General features: G+C 52.4%; 1 protein-coding gene across 2 annotated transcripts in view; it reads right to left on the bottom strand.

Annotated features, from left to right (window-relative positions):
* The window catches only part of ARAP1 (ArfGAP with RhoGAP domain, ankyrin repeat and PH domain 1), a 49197-nt gene extending 31555 nt beyond the window's left edge, over nt 1–17642 (bottom strand). Inside the window, exons 1-3 of one of the 2 annotated variants that reach the window (XM_070383787.1) lie at nt 17596–17642; nt 13179–13260; nt 8132–8683 (exon numbers count right to left, since the gene is read on the bottom strand). In XM_070383787.1, the coding sequence (XP_070239888.1) occupies nt 8132–8640 (509 nt within the window). In that variant the 5' untranslated portion in view covers nt 8641–8683; nt 13179–13260; nt 17596–17642. Of the gene's footprint in view, nt 1–8131; nt 8684–13178; nt 13261–17595 lie in introns of those variants that run through there. The other variant, XM_070383786.1, reaches the window with a different exon arrangement.
* Nucleotides 17643–18300: the final 658 nt, after the last annotated feature.

Genomic DNA, 18300 nt, shown 5'->3' with positions numbered 1-18300 from the left:
CGGGGCAGTGCCCACAGAGTGACCGAAAACCAGCGAGTCCTGACCACTCAGTGCCTGTACAGCTTAGAGCAGCCCCAGCTCCAATCTGTAGCTGAAGCCCATCTGGGATGCTGCCACTGACCTCTGACCCTACAAGACCAGAAGATCAGTCCCAGGCCTGGGCATGGACTCAGCAGCCCTGCCTCCAAGCCTCTGCTCACACCACTTCTTCCTGCCTACATCTCCCGGCCCTCTCCCTACATCTCAGCTTGTGGAAAACCTGTCTATACCTCCGAACATGGCTCAATAGGCCTCCTCTGGGCAGCCTCCGAGACTCCCACGCAGAGCTGCTCTCCTCCTGCCCCTCATTCCTGGCCCCTCTGCTCCTTCAGCCCCTTTCTTCTCTGTCCAAGTGGCATAAGGACCTATCTGCTCTCCACATTATGCCCAGAGCAAGGCTAGGCACTCTAGGGCAGGGGCCACCCCAGCCTGGGCCCTTAGCCTAAGGAGATTTGTTTTACTGGGTTACAGCAAATACACACAGCCAACCTTACATATCTATGGGTTAGGGGACATGTGAGGCTCCCAAGCCAGAATGGGTAAGAACAGAGGAGTAGGGTGACCATGTAATTAATCAGATAAACGATAACATTTCCAAGAGTTAAAAGAGGCACTTTTTTTTTTTTTTTGCAGCATGTGGGATCTTAGTTCCCTGACCAGAGATCAAACCTGTGCCCCCTGCATTGTGGACAAGTGTAGAATCTCACCCACTTGACCACCAGGAATTGCCAAAGAGGCACTATTAATAACTATGTCAGGGCACAGGTGCAAGTGGGCCTATCCTGGACGAAACAAGACACGTGGTCACATGTGGTAGGTAAGAGGCAGAGCTTGGCAGCCAGGCAGCCCTGGGCCTCCAATCCAGCTAAACCACTCATTGGTCTGTGTCCTTACAAAGCATATCACTTCACCTCTAAGCCTCAGGTTCCCCTCTGATCTGCTTCCTGGCTTGCTGACAACCAGTAGAGAGCCATGGTCACAAGTCATTAACACAATTTTCTCACCCTGGCTGTGGCTGGGTGAGGCCACAGGGCCACCCTGCAGGAGGCCCCAGCTGCACAGGCTGAACCAGGAACCTGCTTCATGGCCCCTCCTCCAGGGTGGCCCTGGATCTCAGTCACCCCACAGGCAGATGGGCCGGCATGCAGGACGGGGCAGTTTGAATATCTCAGGCTGGCCTGGAGCTCATCCCTCACCCACACTCCAGCCATCCTGAGCTGAGCTGCTTTCCATAAATGCGGACTTGCAGGCTTTTGTCCACACTGTTCCTTCCACCAGGAACACAGCTCCCTGCCCGGCCGCCTCCTACTTTTCCTTCCAAAGGTGCAAGTCATACATCCTTCCCCTCCTCTTTGTGCCTCCCTTCGTACCCCTGGCTGGGTTGGGGTCTCCTTGAGGCTTCTCTAGCCTTCAGACTTCTGAGCACTCATATAGTTTTATCTGTCATTGTCTGCTTCACTGTGCTGACCTCGGAGGACCAAGGACCCAGGTCTACACCCAGTCCTGAGTCAGGACCTTCTCCCTAAAGGGTCACACAGGCCTTGGAGGGACCCAGCCCAAACCAGCCCCTGGACTTGCACCAGCAGCGCCAAGAGGTAGGGTCAGACCACGGTTTGGACACGTCGGCCTCCTCTCCTGACCTCCTCTACCCACGAGGGCAGACTTTCCCAACTGCCCACTTCCTCATCCTCCTCGGGGCCCAGGCCTTAGCCCTATGCTTTTTTCTTCCTCCAAGGCTGCCCTTGTCCTTCCTTCTCCATCATGAGGCCCAAAGCTCAGCTCCTCTAGCACTTTCCGGGTTCTGTTCTATTTACTTCTGCCCAAGCCACAGCGGAGAAAGTCCTTCCCAGGGTCTCACTCCTTAGACGTGATGTCTGCTGGACGCCTCTCAGCTTTTGCATAAGCTGTGAGTCCTCTCAGGCCAAGCCCTCTCCATGCCACAGCATCACCCAACACAGAGGGGGTTTTGGTGACTGCGTTTTGAGTGAATGAATGACCATCACCCCACTCACATACTGACTACTGGAGGTCAGCAGCTCTCCATCCCTCCATAGAGCAGTGCCCAACTGACCTGGCACCCACCTTTAAAACCAAGGTTTCACCCAGCTCTTTGCACATCCCCTTGGCACAATATAACTACCACTGGCTAAGTATCCCCTTTGTGCCAGGCATTCTCCTGGAAGTCTTTTTTTTTTTCATTTAATCCTCATGATGACCCAAATCATCAACTCTGTGCTCAAGACACGCCTCCTCCTTCAGGAAGTCCACCCAACTGCTCCCTCCTCTAAGCTCACAGTTGGGCACCCTGCTGTCGTGGGCAGCAAAGGGCTGAGGCCTAGGTCTCCCATAGCAGCTCTTCACACCTCCCAGGCCTGACCCAGTGCTGGCTTGTGAAGGCAGTGGGGGGAGGAAGTTCACCCTTCAGAGAGTGCACGACTGTACTAGCCCCTCTCCCCCATCCCTGGGCTGGCCTGGCCAGAGGAGAAGGTGCAGGTGTTTGCTGGGCCCTGTGGAAAGACGAGCCGAGGGTGCAGGGGTGGGCCAGGCACACAGACAGAATCTGCTTAGAGGAATCTCTTTGCCCCTAGTGGCCCAAGTACAGGGTTACTGAGTTCATTGGGGGTTACAGCAACTGGGGAGATCCCCCCAGTAACAAAGGCACACCCACCACACCAGCAGGCCTGGAAGAAGGGGTAGGAAGACATCAACTAAGGGTCAGCCCTTGGCAGGTTTCCCTATTGCCTGGAAGGGGAGAGGGCAAGAGGGCTTGGATAGGCGAGCTTCCAGAGCTACAGCACCCTTGAACTTAACCCTGAGATAAGTCACCTAAGCCTCCAAAGGGAATTCTCAGCGGGGTGCAAGGAGCCAGAAGTGAGACCAGTACCAGATCGCTTTAGGGCAGAGACCCCACAGAGAAGCAGTCCATGCAGCCCAGAAGACAGGCCCCGGAGGCTACCAACAAACCCAGGAGAGACACTTAGGGGGAGATGGAGATGTGGAAAGCCCAGGGCAGAAGTGGGGAAGAGAGAGGGAAGAAAAGGAAAGGGCAGGAGAAAAACAGAAAATATAGAGAAAGTGAAAGAAGAGAGGGAAGTCTGAGAGTAAAAAAGGGAGGGGGAGGAGAGCAGCACAGAAAACCTAACCTGTGGAGAGGTGACAGACAGACAGACAGTCTGGGATTCCTGCCCTCCCAGGCCCATAGGAGGAGACTGCCCCCTTCCCTCAGCCGACAGCCCAGCCCACGGTGGCCCCTTGCTCACCCTCAGACGCCCTCTGGATCCAGGGCCCAAGAGCTCCCGTGGTTCCGGCCAGCTGGGCCCAGTGTGCGCCGTGTACCTAACTGTTCAGCCTGTGTCCGACCCGGGCTGGTCTCGCAGACAGCCTGGCCCCACTCCCTGGGTGTGCCTGAGGCCACGTCTGGTTCCAGGTATGGCTCGGCTCTGCACTCCCGTGATTTGTGTCGGAGTGTTTGTGATCACTTGTCTGAGTGTGTGTTTCTGTGTGTAACTGTGAGTCTGTCTGGAAGAGTGAGTGTGTGTACGTGTACGTGCGTGTCTGTGTCTGAATCCAGCTTTGGTCTCCTCTAGCTTCCTGCTCTCCGCCTCCCTCCGCCCCCTGCAGCCCTGGCCAACGCACACACTTCCTGAAAACACGACTGAGACAGAGAAAAGTCACCCAGAATCCCCTGGGGCAGACACTTCCTTTCCGCCCCCAGGCTGGCTCTCCCCTCTAGGCTGAAGTGGGTGGACAAACTACCCCAGTGACATGGAGCAGGGCCTTCCAGAGTGGATATTCTGGCTGGCCCCTCCCCACTCACACAAGAAGGCCCAGAGAAGCTAGGAAAGAGGCTCTTTGAAGAGAGCAAGTTCTGCCCTAGCAACAAGTGATCAGTCTTCAAGAAGCCCAGGGATTGGCTGGGCTGCAGAGGGTCGAGGGCACAGGTGGGAGGCTTTGCGAGGTGATTCCAGCTGGCTGCTGCCCATTCTGGGCAAATCCTCCCTCTTCTCCAGGTTTCTCCAGACATCCAGGTATCGAAGTAGAACACAGAGGCCCAGAGCAGGCTACGGGAGGCTCTGCAGAGTGACCCTGGGTCAGAAATGACCTCTCTGCCACGCTCAGGGAAGCGGGCCCAGAGGGTTCACATCTATGACACTTGAAGCTGAGTAGACAGTCCCAGGCCAACAGGCAGGGTTTGAACACTGCCTTCTCCTGTGCTGGGTTGTGTGACTTTGAACAAGTTTCTCAGTGTCTCTGGACTTGTCAGTTACCTATTACAGGCTTAAGTGATGGTGGGGGTACAGACCCTTTGGGGGTGAAATAGAGTCCTCCTAGGCCAGGCAAACAGCGAACCTGCTTCTGAGAGTTCTGACCCAGCTGGGGCAGAGGGGAAGAGACCCCATCCTCGCTCATTTTCTGCCTGCCTCCCCTAAAGGTCTCTCCCTTTCCAAGATGCCTGGGGTGACAGAGGTCAGGTAGTGGGAAGGGATTTGGGGTATTCTGTAACCCTACTGTCTAACCCTAACCCTAACCCTACTGTCCAGGGTCCAGTGTGTGTGGAGGGCACTCACAGGGTGCTGAGTCAGCATGGGCAGCACACAAGTTCAGTGCCTGGTGGTACAGAAGCTCATGCAGGTCTCATCTATTTACTCACACAACAAACACTTTCTGAGTGCCTGTCAGGCAGCTGGCATTGTTTCAATGTTGGGGATGCGGCAGTAAACGAAACTGACAAGGACCTGAGCCCTAATGAAGCTGACATTCTAGGCGGCTTGGCCTCTTGGAAGCACATGCAAACACAGCACAAGTACACACTGGCTCACACCTGACCGTACACAAAAAACAACTCACCACCCACAACACAAGCACTCACAAATGCACTCATGTTCTTGGAGCCCCCAAAGTACAGAACACTTGGGCACATGTCTGTGTACACACAGGCCTTGATAAATTTGTACACACACTATACCACGTAACCACTGAAATCGTATAAATCCCCACCTGTGTATAATTATTACACATTTCCTCCCTTAGAACATGTGCGGATGCAGAAATACACAGACATGCTACTACCCTGCTAGATGCACACCTACAGGCGCACACAAACTGGCCCGCCATGCCCTCACATGGAGTTACTCCGTCCTAAGTACACACACGCACACACAGTAATCAATCACAAATTCCACTGGGGAGCCCAGTGATGGACCGGAGCCAGGGAAAAACACTCCCTCAGTCACCACATGATCTGGTGTAAGAGGCCCTACGATTGAGAGAGTAAGACCTACGTCACTAGAGGGTACAAGCAAGGACAGGAAGGCCAGATCAGGAAGTGGGGACTCCTGCAACGGAGGCAGGGGCCGGCCAGGCTGGGCCGTCTTCCACTGTGTAGCACAGAGCCTGGGGTCACAGGGTTGTGAGGGGACGGGGAAGCCAGTCAGGGTCCAAAACCTGCCCAGCCTTTACCTGTTACCCACACGTGGCCCAGCCTTTGTCTGTTACCCACACGTGAGGCTCTCTCTGCCCTTAGAGTTTTTCTATCTCTGGACTGTAAAGACTTTGTACACCCTGGAAGCCCAGGAGGCTAGGACTGCAGATGCCCACAATTCCAAGTGTCAAAGACCCCAGGATACAGAAGCCAGGCTTGGCAGCACACCTGCCACTCTACTGCAAGGAACAGCCCCACATTGCAAGGAATAATTGCCTACGAAGTCTCTCAGCCTGGAATGAATTTTGGGTTCTCTAGCTACAAGGGGCCAGGTTCCTGACCATGGGAATCTGGCTTCTCACAGAGGTTGGCTAAGTTCAGAACGAGGATCTGAGAGCGCGGTCTGGCACCCTAGGGCAAAGACAGGACCCTTGCTCTACCCAGAAAGTCTCCTGAATTCAGGAGGGCCATGGAGAGCCAAGGAGGATACCTGATGGGGAAACAGGCCCAGAGGAGCAGCTTTTCCTAGTCAGAATCACGCAGCCAGCTGGACCTGCTCAGGTACCTCGCCTTCTAAGCAGGAACCCAGGCGTACACTTCTTGGCTAGCGTTTTTGCCTCCTCAGCCCTCATGAACGTTCTATGGACAGGGCCCTGCCTCCTGCCCTTGTTCACCTATTCCCAAGCCTCAGAGACAGGTGTGCATGCACACACATCTCATTCTAAAGATGGAGTTAAATAAAAATTACTTCTGCATGCAGGAGGGTGGCCACTAGAGGGTGCAGTGGCGCCAGCAAACTCCAATCTGGTCTCTAAGCCAAGCTCCTGTGGCTGCTGCTGCTAAGTCACTTCAGTCGTGTCCGACTCTGTGCGACCCCATAGACAGCAGCCCATCCCTGGGATTCTCTGGGCAAGAACACTGGAGTGGGTTGCCATTTCCTTCTCCAATGCATGAAAGTGAAAAGTGAAAGTGAAGTCGCTCAGTCGTATCCGACTCGTAGCGACCCCATGGACTGCAGCCTACCAGGCTCCTCCGTCCATGGGATTTTCCAGGCAAGAGTACTGGAGTGGGGTGCCATTGCCTTCTCCGAGCCAAGCTCCTAGGGGGAATCCCATTACTGCTCCCAGTGTGTGAACCTATGAAAGGCACAATAAACTCTTTTTGTGCTCTTATCAATCAAACCTCAAAACACCACAGCCCTGGCTTGGCCTCAGAAGGCCCTTTAATGCCCCTCTCCTCTAAGGGGGAAAACCTCCCAGGTCCTCCCCACAGGGGCTCCCTCGGCATGTACTAGGCATGGATCCAGCCAGTGCTCCCCTCTCTTCTCTGACCCTTAGTTTCTCTACTTGAAATGGGACACAAATGCCCCAGAGGACCTGAGCAGGGATCGAACAAGGTTATGTAAGTTAAGCACCAAGCACAGTGCCCAACAATAACAGAGACCAGGGGATCTCTCTCTGCACGTCTGTTCCTCCTCCAAGAAGCCTTCCCAGATTAGGCTGACTTGGCCCAAGTGCTACAATAAAGCCCCATTATACCCTTCATTACATACACAGCCACACCTGAGGATCTCCCCTAAGCTGGGCACCCCAGCAAGTTGCAGGAAGGGAGGGCATTTGTAAAGGAGGTTAAATGCAATGTCCACAGAAGTAGGCGGAAACTCAGGAAAACAAGAAGGGGACTTCCCTGGTGGCCCAGTGATTTAGACTCCATGCTCCCAATGCAGAAATCATGGGTTCAGTCCCTGGTCAGGGAACTAAGATCTCACATGCCACATGCAGCGGTGCCCCCACCCCCCAAAATAAAAACATACTGAAAAAGAAAGGAAACAGGAGTACCAGGAGCTAGGAGGGGGGAAAATGGTTCTGGGGAGGAGAGAGGGTGAGCAGGATGTGGCCTGAGAACTGACATTTGGCAGGAGCCATGTGAAAGGGGAAGACAGGAGCCCCAGCACCAAGCCCTGGGCCGTTGCTGCGACCTCCAGGACAAGTTCTTCATTCCAGACTCCCCATTTCCTCCACATGTTACCTCCCGACTGCAGATATAGGTGCCAGTTTCCTAGTATCTAATACTCGCCAAGCCCCAAAATGAACCCAACCTCCTCCCAAACTCCCCTCTGTGCTCAGATCACAGATCAAGGACGGACCATCAAGATGGAAACCTGGATGCCATGTGCTTCCTCGTGCCCTCTCTGCTCATGCCCGGCCCAGCCCCAAGCCCTGTCCACCCTGGGGCCAAGCTCTCACTCCAGTCTGCCCACTCCTCTCCAGTCTCATGCGTACAGCCTTAGTGGGGGCCTCACAGGTGGCCCTGTGCCTCTCACTGGTCTCCCAGCCTCCTCCTCCACCAACGTTACCAGCAGCCAGGGTCATTCTTTCGTACTCAGCAATTGATTGCTCTGCTGAAAACTCTCCCGGCTCCCCACCTGGCCTTCACGGCATGTCCCACCAGTGCCATCCACAAGTCTCACCATCACTCACACCGCATTGTCTGTTCAGAGCCACGAGGACTGCACTTCCCACCTCTGAGCTTTGCGCATGTTGTTCCTGCCACCAAGGTGCCTTTCTTACCCCAGTGTCAAAGGCCACAACCTTCCCTCCTGCTCCCTCCCCATAGTGACCCTCTAGATCCTCTGCCCATGTCCCTCCCACCCTGCACGCATCCACTCACCTCACCAGTGGGCGGGGGTGCCCAGTGCGGGGGGGCACGGGCGGAAGGCTGAGCTCTGTCAAATGCCGCTTGGCGGGCAGTGGGGGCACCACAGGGTCCGGGGCCGCTGTGGATGGGGCGGAGAAGCAGGTGGGCGGAAGGCAGCTCTTCCGGGGCGGGATGGGTGGGGCGGTGGGCAGCCCCTCGTCCTCTCCAGCCGCAGGCAGTGGCTCCGGGGGAGTGGTGGGCGTGGGTGGTGAGCGGAAGACATGACGCTTCATGGGCACGGGCCGTGGGGCCAGGCGGGGTGCAGGGGCTGGGGGTGTGTGGGCACGGAGCAGGCCAGCCAGGATGCGACGGCGGTGGCCAGGGAGCACCATGCCCATGTCTACCAGGCGGGTGTCGCTGAGGCCTTGGCAGTCTGTGGCCCACACCAGGCCGTGCTGCTCGAAGAGCCTCGTGTACTGCTCCAGGTGCAGCGCTCGCAGCCACTCAGCCACTGAGAGCGCCCCGTCCCCGGCCTCCGCCATGGTTCCTACCAGCAGAGGCCAGCCAGCAGGGCTCTGTCCAGACCTGGAATAGACACACGGGGACAGGTCAGAGGCAGGCTGTCCAGGTACAGGTCTCCAATCAACAATTCTCTGTGGCTTTTCCATACCATGGGCTAAGCTCTGTGTTTGAGCTTTCTCCCCTGCATCCCACGTGCCAGGCAAGGTGAGGTACTGCCTGGACTCTGAACACACAGGCTTCTCCTAATGCCTGAAACCTTCCACCTCCTCCCCCAGCCCACCTCTGTGGCCTCCTAGCATCCAGCTCCTCCAGGAAGTCCTCCAGGACCTTCAGAGTTGGTGCTGTCTTAATCCCCATCCACGGCCTTGGCCACTGCTGTGGCTGTGTCTGCACCCATGCCCCTCCCACGCTCTGCAAGACCCAGGCAAGGACACAATTCCTTCTCAGGCACCAGTTTTCAGCAGAGGCCCAGGCCCCAGGGATACTAGCAAGTACAGGTGGGATTGAGGGGTACCACTGCTGCACCTTTATAGGCCCAGTCTGTGGGGTGAGCCTTACCCCCACCTCCATGCCCCTGAAGGGAGCAGATTACTCCAGGAGGTGCGTCAACACAGCACCACACAGTTTGATGTCCTGGGCCTGTGGGTGAGTAACCCCTTCCCACCACTTAGGAGGGAAAGGTGGGAATGGATAGGATAAGCCATTCATTCATTCTTTCAAAACAGCCTTGTACTGGGCAATGGGTACTGAGGTCCCCTACTGATATTCAAGAACTCCTGATCTGGCAGGAGTCAAGGAACAGATGATGCCAAGCAGTGATTAACAGATCAAAAAAAAAATGCTTATCTGCTCATCTCCACAGATACTAAAGAGGCATATGATAAAACTCAATATCCAGTACACTTAAACAAAAATTTTAGTAGAACAGAAACAGATCGACACTTTCTTAAAATAAAACCAGCACTTTGCTTAACAGAAAAACAAGAGAAAAACTTCCATCATTATTCTTAATACTACTCTAAAAGTTCAACAAAAATACACCATTGGTATAAAAACTGGGAAAGAAAAGTTAATCCATTACTTTAACATGAGTTCTGAATTGGAAAACCCGAAAAGTTCAGCTGAGAAAGTATTACAAACAGTAAAAGAATTTAGTAAGATAGCCAGGTTCAAAATTAATAGAATCAATATTTATAAGCAATAACAAAGTAGAAACCAGGATGAAAGACCTCATTTACAAACAGCATCACAAAATAAAAACCACCAAGAATAAACTTAAAAAGAAATGCATAGAATCTATAGGGAGAAAAATGCGGACTGATATTAAGGTGCAAAAAGAAGTTCTGGATACACAGAAAGACATCGTATGTTCCTGGATAGAGAGCATCATACAGATATTAACCCTAAGTTAATTTATAAATATGTACTATCCTCCTAAACATACACATAGAACTTTTTGGAGGGATGGGTGGTGGTGGCTAGACAAGCTGATTTGAAAGTTCATGTGGAAAAAACAAACAAGCAGGAAAATTCTGGAAGTGAAGGAGTGGGCAAAGGAAGGGTAGAGTGAGAATCAGCCTCACCACATATTAAAACATATAAATTAATTAATAATTAAAACAGCACAGGTTAGGGACTTCCCTGGTGGTCTAGGGGTTAAGATTTCACCTTCCAAAGCAGGGGGTGCGGTTCAATGCTTGGTCAGGGAACTAGATCCTAGATACCACAATTAAAGATCCCTTGCTGCTGCTGCTGCTGCTAAATCACTCCAGTCGTGTCCGACTCTGTACGACCCCATGGACTGCAGCCTACCAGGCTTCTCCGTCCATGGGATTCTCCAGGCAAGAACAAGGGAGTGGGTTGCCATTTCCTTCTCCAATGCATGAAAGTGGAAAGTGAAAGTGAAGTCACTCAGTCGTGTCCAACTCTTCGAGACCCCATGGACTGTAGCCTACCAGGCTCCTCCATCCATGGGATTTTCCGGACAACAGTACTGGAGTGGGGTGCCATTGCCTTCTCCCAAAGATCCCTTAGGCAGTCAAATAAATAACTAATAAAAATTTTTAAAAAAAGACCCAAATACATTTAAGAATTTAGTAATACAACAAAAGTAACATCTCAGACTAGTAGGAAAAAGATGGATTATTAAATTGTTAGTGCAACTGTGTAGTGAGCTACAAAGCTGGACCCCTATACCTTACAACAGGATAAGTTACAATAAATCACGAAAGGATATGGAAAATCTTTGTCTCAGAGAGGCAAAGGCCTTTTGGAAATGATACAAATCCAGAAGGATAAAGAAAAGACTACAATATTCAACTGTAGACAAAACATTCCTGCACAATTTAAAAAAAAAAAAGACACCATAAACAAGGCCAAGGGGGATAAATGACAAACTAGGGGTATCACTCCTACCCCAAGCACAGGCTAATTTTCCTAGGCAGTTAAAAACACCTAGAAATAAGAAACAGACCAATAATCTGACAGATAAATGGGCAAAGCAGATGAACTGACAGAAAGAGAAGTATAAATGGTTCTAACACAGGACATGGAACATGGAACTCACCCTCCTTACACTGAGTGGTGACAAGGTGAGGCATTCCCCTCCCAGGATGGGGCAGTGCTGCTGGGAAGGGCAGCGCCACCAGAGCTGCGAAAACCTCAGTGCTCTGGGCCTTCTCACCTAGCCGCCCGTGGCTAGTTCCCTTGCAGTCTTCCTGGTGCGCGTCCAAAAGGACGGACGTAGGGTACTGGCTACCTCATTGTGTACAACAACAAAAGGTATGAAGTAATCAAAATATGCATAGACTGGAGAATGGTTAACTGAATTACAGTGTAATCACACAGGAGAACACTGAGCCATAGAAAATGAGGAAACTCCTTACACAGTAGTGTGGGGTGACCTCCTAAAGGAGTTGCTAAATGACTAAAGAAAAATGAAGAAACTCCATAAAGAAGGAAGGAACTCTACGTGCTCATGAGGATGACCTTCGATATGTATCAACTGACTAAAGAAAGGTTCAAAACACCATACAGAACATGCTGCCTTTCGCATGAAAAAAAAACAATAATAAACAAAAGGAGAGGATAGATCAGTGTGTGTCCACGGCTAAATGCAGATCTCTGAAATGATACAGAGGATACAGGCGATGCTGGTTGCCTCTAAGGAGGAATGCTGAGGGCTGAGGGGGATGGGAGGGTTTGTTAAAAATTTACCAAAAAACAACCACATGCACACACTGCCCGGGCCCTCGCTGGGCCCCATCAGCTTCCCTGGAAACCCAGCTCCAAGTGGAGATAAACTTTTCACTTTACATCTTTTTCTATTACCCAAATTTTGAACTATGTGAATTTTTCTAAAAGGCTCCTGAGGGTCCCAAAGGAAGACACAAACAAACAGAAATACATTTGATGTTCTTTGATAAGGGGCTCTCGACATTATAAAGACAGCAGTTCTTCCCAGGTTAAGTTAAAGCTAACACAATCCCAATTAAAATTACCCACAGGCAGATTCTGAAGTTCATATTCAGGGAATTCCCTGGCAGTTCAGTGGGTAAGACTGTGCTTTCAATGCAAGGGATGCAGGTTCAACCCCTGGTCAGGGAACTAAGGATCCCCTACGCCACGAGGCACAGCCAAAAAACAAGGTACGGCCAAAAAATAAAGTTCATATTCATGGATATTAAAGATCTATTGTTGGATGGGAAAGCAAGATGCAGAACAGTGTTTTATCATATAAAAATCTAGGGTAAAGAAAAAGAAAATATATACATGTACATACACACACACGTATACATAAAACACTTGGATACGTATACAGGACACTGCTGTTGAGGAGGAGACTCCCAGCTGGAGGACAAGAAAGGGAGGGTTACCTTTCACTGTATCCTCTTTATCTTTTTAATTTTATACCATTTTCCAACAAATTACAATTTAGACGATAACAGGATCATCTGGAATTAAGAATAAGACCATAATGCACCAGGCATGGAAGGAAATCAAGTCATCAGGTACACACCCCACCTGCCTCACTGATCCCTGCCTGACTCCATCCTTCAAAACCCTCCTAAGAAGTTCTTCGCAAGATCTCTGGCTTCACCCTTTCTCTCTGCCTCTTAACCTCAGTTTTTCAAAATGGAAAACAGGGGCTTCCCCAGTGGTCCAATGGTCAGGACTCTGCCTTGCCATGCAGGAGACACCAGTTTGATCCCTGGTCCGGAAGATGCTCCGTGCCACGGGGCAACTAAGGCCATGCAGCACAGCTACTTAGCCTGTGCTCAAGAGCCCAAGGCCCACAGCTACCGAAGCCCACACACCACAGAGCCCGCACTCTGCAACAAGAGAGAAGCCACTGCAACGAGAAGACCACGCAAGGCAGCTGGAGAGTAGTGCCCGCTCTCCACAAGTAGAGAAAGCCCATGTGCAGCAACGAAGACCCCATGCAGCCAAAAATACACAAATAAATGGAAAACAGGACGCTGGGTCTCACCTTCATGAGGCCTTGGTGGAGGCTTAGCCTACAACACCCAGCCCAGCTCCCCAGTTCCCCCTGACTCACCAGTGGGGCTGCCCAGGATGCCGGGGTCCCCCAGAGGCAGCAGCTACTCGGAATGGCTCCTCATCTTGGCCTGAGGTGGAAGCTGCAAGGACAAGGGTAAACGAGAAAGTCTAAGAGGCAAGGTCACTTTGAGTGGCTGGATGCCAGGAAGAAGAAGGAGGAAAGGGGAAGGGGTGGGGGGAAAAGACGGGGAAAAGGAAAGAGAAGTAAGAAAGCGAGAAGGGGAAGAGGACCGAGGAAGAGAAGGGAGGGCTCAGGGAGCCGAAAGAAAGCAGGCGATGGTTAAAGGGAGGAGGGCCTTCCCGTGGGGCTGACTGACAAGGGGGTGAGAAGCAGACCCAACAGGCCTGCCTGGAGGTGGAGACCACACCATGGAAGAGGGGGGCCAGGACCCCCTGTTCTCTGGCCCTCCCCCAGGACCAGTGGCCTGGCCAGGAGGCTGGACTGCCCCCCAAGAAGACATGGGAAAGTGGTAGATGCAGCTCCACGATGGAGGCAGGGTCCCCACAATGCAGAGTCTGCTAGAAAGAGAAGGGGAACCTGGGGAGATCCAAGGAGACAAGGCTGTAAGCCCGGGAGCTGGCGGGGTGGAGGGGTGAGGCAGGGCCACGAGACCCCAGGGGCCCTGCTCCTAAATGTGCATGGGGACCAAAAGAAGGTGTTTCCAGGCAGGAGAAAGAAGTGGCCATCCCAAAGGTCAGGCCACCAGCAAGGCCAGAAGGCCGGGGCTCTGCTCAGGAGGGTGGGTGGAAGGGGCAGGTCTTGGGCAGAGCCACGCTTCCTGCCACTAGCGCAGGGTCAACCGCAAACTGCTGGTCTCTGCAGGGTGACTTTAGGGGGTACAGGTTTTAAAAGTGAGTATTTTTAAATAAATCTTAAGTAATTAGTACTTCATAAAAGTTTGAAAAAAAAAATGGCAGTACTACTCAAATGATGTTTTTTTAAAAAAAGAATTTAATAACACAATGTAGTCTTTGAGTTTCCCAGGTGGCTCGGTGGTAAAGAATCTACCTGCCAAGCAGGAAATGCAGGTTTGATCCCTGGGTCAGAAAGATTCTCTGGAGAAGCAAACAGCAACCTGCTCCAGTATTCTTGCCTGGATAATCTCATGGAAGAGGAGCCTGGCAGGCTACAGTCCATGGAGTTGCAAAGAGTTGGACACGACTGAGCAACTAAATAGCAGCAGCAAATAGTCTTTACTATCAATATACACCAGACAACTAAAGCACTTTTTATTAACTTGTTTAATTCTCATAGCAACCCTAGGAGGTACATACTTCACAATTTAAGATGAAGCAACTGAGGCACAGAGAGGTTAAGTAACTTGCCCAAAGTCACACAGCTGGGAAGGGGTAATTTAAATATAGTCTAGACCTGCAATACAATAACTTCTAGAAGCCACATACAGGTACTGAAACTCCAGATGCGACCATATAGTGAAGTGTGCTCTATACAACACACACTGGATTCTGAAGACTTAGTAAAAAAAATAAGAACATGAAATATCTCAATAACTTTGTATTACATAATGAAATTATAGCATTTTGGATATTTGGATTAACTATGGTATTAAAATTAATTTCACCTGTTCATTTTTAATGTGGCTACTAGAAAACTTTAAATTGCATTTGTGGCTTGCATCACATTGCTACCGGACAGTGCAGCTCCAGACTCTTAACCACTCTACACACTGCCTTTCAAAAACGACAAGCTCTGACTGAGCAGCTGCTGCAGGCCAGGCACTGTTCTCAGGATTCAACATGGATTGATGCATGACAGCCCAACCAGGCTACTGGAATGACCAGGGCTGGGAAACAGGAAACTACCTCTCCTCCCTGAGAAGGGCCCAGCCCCCTCCAGGGCCTCTCTCTAGTTCCTATTCCTGCACTAAGGGCTTCAGGCCAAGATCAGACTCAGGGACTCCGCACTGACACTCCTCTAGGACAGCCTCATTCAAGGCATTGAAAGCATGAGCCAGACCAACCTCAACCCACCCTTCAGGAATCTCAGGCTTGACGGCATCAGATACCACCCAGCCAGCGAAAAACAGCCCACAGGGCCCTCACCAGGCTGGGGGTTGGGGAAGGCTTCCTGAAGGAAGCAGTCCTTTGAAAAAAGAAGTATGGAGCAGTGCGCTGCTGAACCACGCTAGGGCCTAAAAAGACAAAAAAATCTGCAATACTAAACCTCTTTATTTAAATTTTGGATATTTTGCTTATCTTGGATTTTTTTCATTAATTTTCATTTAAAAAAAATATTGCTGAAAAATATTTACCTGGATTACCTTGAGCTTTTTGGTCTCCCGCTCCCCCTTATTTTGCACTCACTTATTCTGCCTCACTTGCTCCACGCTAATTCTGGTCTGGAGTCTGGAGGTTTAAGCCCTTCCCCTGCTATGACACATCACTGAATCTCCACTGCAGGGAAGCAGGGACCAGCAGAGGAGAGTATCATCCCGTTGCGACAGCCTGGCCACAAGTTTGGGGGTTTCCCTCCCCAACACCCCAAGGGCCCAGCTCAGGCTTTAGCATCTCACCAGCCCACCCTGCTCCTGCTGTTACCCTGGCTCCCTCCAGCAACTCTGCTGGGCCAACCTGGGTCCCACTCTGGCTCAAAACCTGTCCCACTATTCTCAGTGTCCTCAAGTACACCTCCTTGGACCATCGTTCGACCGGCTCCAGCCCTGCCGTTTACAGATGAAGAAACAAACACCCACAGGGAGGAAGTGACTTGCTCAAGTTGTCGAGACGTGCCCCAAGCCCCAACCAAGCTCAGTTGGCCCACTACTCCCTCCGTTTCATTTTTGGCACCAGCTTAACACATGGAAGCCCCCCAGATGGTCTGCTGACAATGAGCAAATGAACCACATCCTCCCACCTTCGGGTGCTGACTCGGCTGCCTCCTCCAGAAAGTCCTCCCTGACCGCCCCCTGGGCTCCTAAGCCTCAGATGCTGACTCATGCAGCTCAGTGCTGCTCCTGCTCGGTTCCTGGCTGTCCCATTTGTGAGGGGGGTCTACCCAACCTCTACCCAACCTCCATCCTGGCCTGAGAGCCTGTACCTTTTTGTTCCCCCTGCCCTCCACAATAGAGCCCAGGACCTGACTGGGCTCACAAGGACACTTACTTAGGCCAGGAGTAAGTAAGGGTCGTTTGGAGTCTCTACCCATGGCAACTAGTCCTTCTTTAGGTCTAGTCTGAGTCCCTCTTGCTGGAGCCAAAGCTGTTACACTTCTGTCTTTTAACTACCATTCCAACCCCAAGGGCAGAGTTTAAATCTCATCGCCCCCTTCTCTGCCCCAGCCCAGCATCTCTCTCAAGCATCCCTGCTCACTCCTGACTGAGGACCCCAACAATGCCAGTCCAGTAGAAAGGCAGCCCTGAGCCTCAGCTAAGGACAAGCACACTCCCACTTCCTTGATTTCCTAAATACCTGCCGCATGTCCAGCCCCCACAAGATTTCCACCTTCACCTGAATCATCACCATAAAAAAGGCCCAAGCCTGGGTTTTTTATCCCATTTCAATGGAGGCTGTGTGAAGTGCTGGGTCACTTGCAGAGCCAAGAGGCAGCCTTCAAAGGATGTGACTGTCTGTCTGGCGGAGGCAGAGAAGCTTCCAGGGGGTACTCATGAGCTGGGCCTTGAAGGATAAGCAGGAGACTGCACTTCTAAGCCAAGGGAACTCAAGTGTGCAGGGCCCGGGGATGGGAAAGGACCTGGCAGATGCAGAGATGGGGAGAGCTCAGTGGGGCAGGGACAGGGGACACAAAGGACACCCGGGGAGGTGGAGGGGTCTGCCCTTGGCGGCCCAGGTGGGCGTGAGCCTCCTTCGCATTCTGATTTGTATGAACGAGTCCAGCCTGGATCTGGAGGCCTTGCTGATCCTAACTCCTTCCCCACTCAGTTCTGGAGTCCTCTCAGTGAGGACCCTTCCCAACTGTATTTTCAAAGCCCGCCCCCGGCCCCCCACACAGAGCTGTGCTCCAGATTCAAGAGCAGGCCCAATGGTGGAGGGAGTGGAAGGGGACGAAGGCAGGCCTAGAGCTTCAGAGCTAGGGCCTGTATCTCTCCACCCTCCAACCCCTCCTCCCCCTCACAGCACCCCACTCAAGGCAGGCTGGGCAGGGACCCCAGCGCCCAGACCTCAGGAAAGCCCTCAGGCCCTCCACACAGGAACTAACAGCAGTACACATCCAGCTAGGCCTGGGTCTACTAACCACAGCCCACTCGTACCACAAACTGCACACCTCACACAGCCTCCAGGGATACACACCTTCCACCCCACCTAGCACCCACACGGCCCACCTGACCCCACCACACACAGCCTTCAGTCCCCACACTCACTACCAACAGTCTGACTGTGGCCAACTGCCAGAGCCCCACGCTGCCCACACCCCCCGCCCAAGCACCAGGTCATACCTGTGGGCAGGGTCACCCTCAGCTGCTCCCCTCCTGGCGTTCTCAGGGTTGCGTTGACATAGACAAGAGGACTTGGAGACACTTCCCTCAAATATGAGGAACTAGGTGGGGGCTGGGTTCCCAGCCCAGAGTGTGCAGAAGTGGCCCCCGCCCTCTGCAGATCTCTGCCAGCTCTCTCGGGGCCTGCCAGGCAAGGTAGCAGGTGCAGCGCTCAGGCAGGCAGCTGACGAACCCCTGAACCAAGAAGCCTGTTTTCTGTTTCTCAGGGACTGATGGCCACACGGGCTCCGAGGAGGCACACTGGGGTCTCCTGCCCCAACCCCAGCCCCAGATCTCTGGCCCTTCACCAGCCCACTGTATTTCTGCCCCCACCCTGTCTTTGATGTAGCCTGTCCTCCTGGGTCCCAGGAATGATGGCGGCTGACAAGGTACAGCCCATAGAGCAGTGAGGACTGACTGAGTCCAGGCTCCAGGGCTTGCCTTGGCCATCTATCTGGTGGGGAGCTGGGGGCCACTAGCTCTAGCCCAGAACCCATCCCCCCAAGGATGCCAGGCAAGATCAGGTTCCGGTTCTGGCTCCATTACTTTTCACCTGAAACCTTGGGCAAGTCACGTCACATTCTGAGCCTCAGTTTCCCCTTCCACAGAACAGAGCTGTCACCCAGATGACCGTGACACATGACCATGTGTGTACTAGAGGCCACA

The sequence above is a fragment of the Bos mutus genome, chromosome 15 (assembly GCF_027580195.1).
Source record: "Bos mutus isolate GX-2022 chromosome 15, NWIPB_WYAK_1.1, whole genome shotgun sequence".
In the NCBI taxonomy this organism is placed as follows: domain Eukaryota; kingdom Metazoa; phylum Chordata; class Mammalia; order Artiodactyla; family Bovidae; genus Bos; species Bos mutus.
Note: the sequence above shows the minus strand (reverse complement) of the source record. Positions and strands in the feature narration are given on the sequence as shown.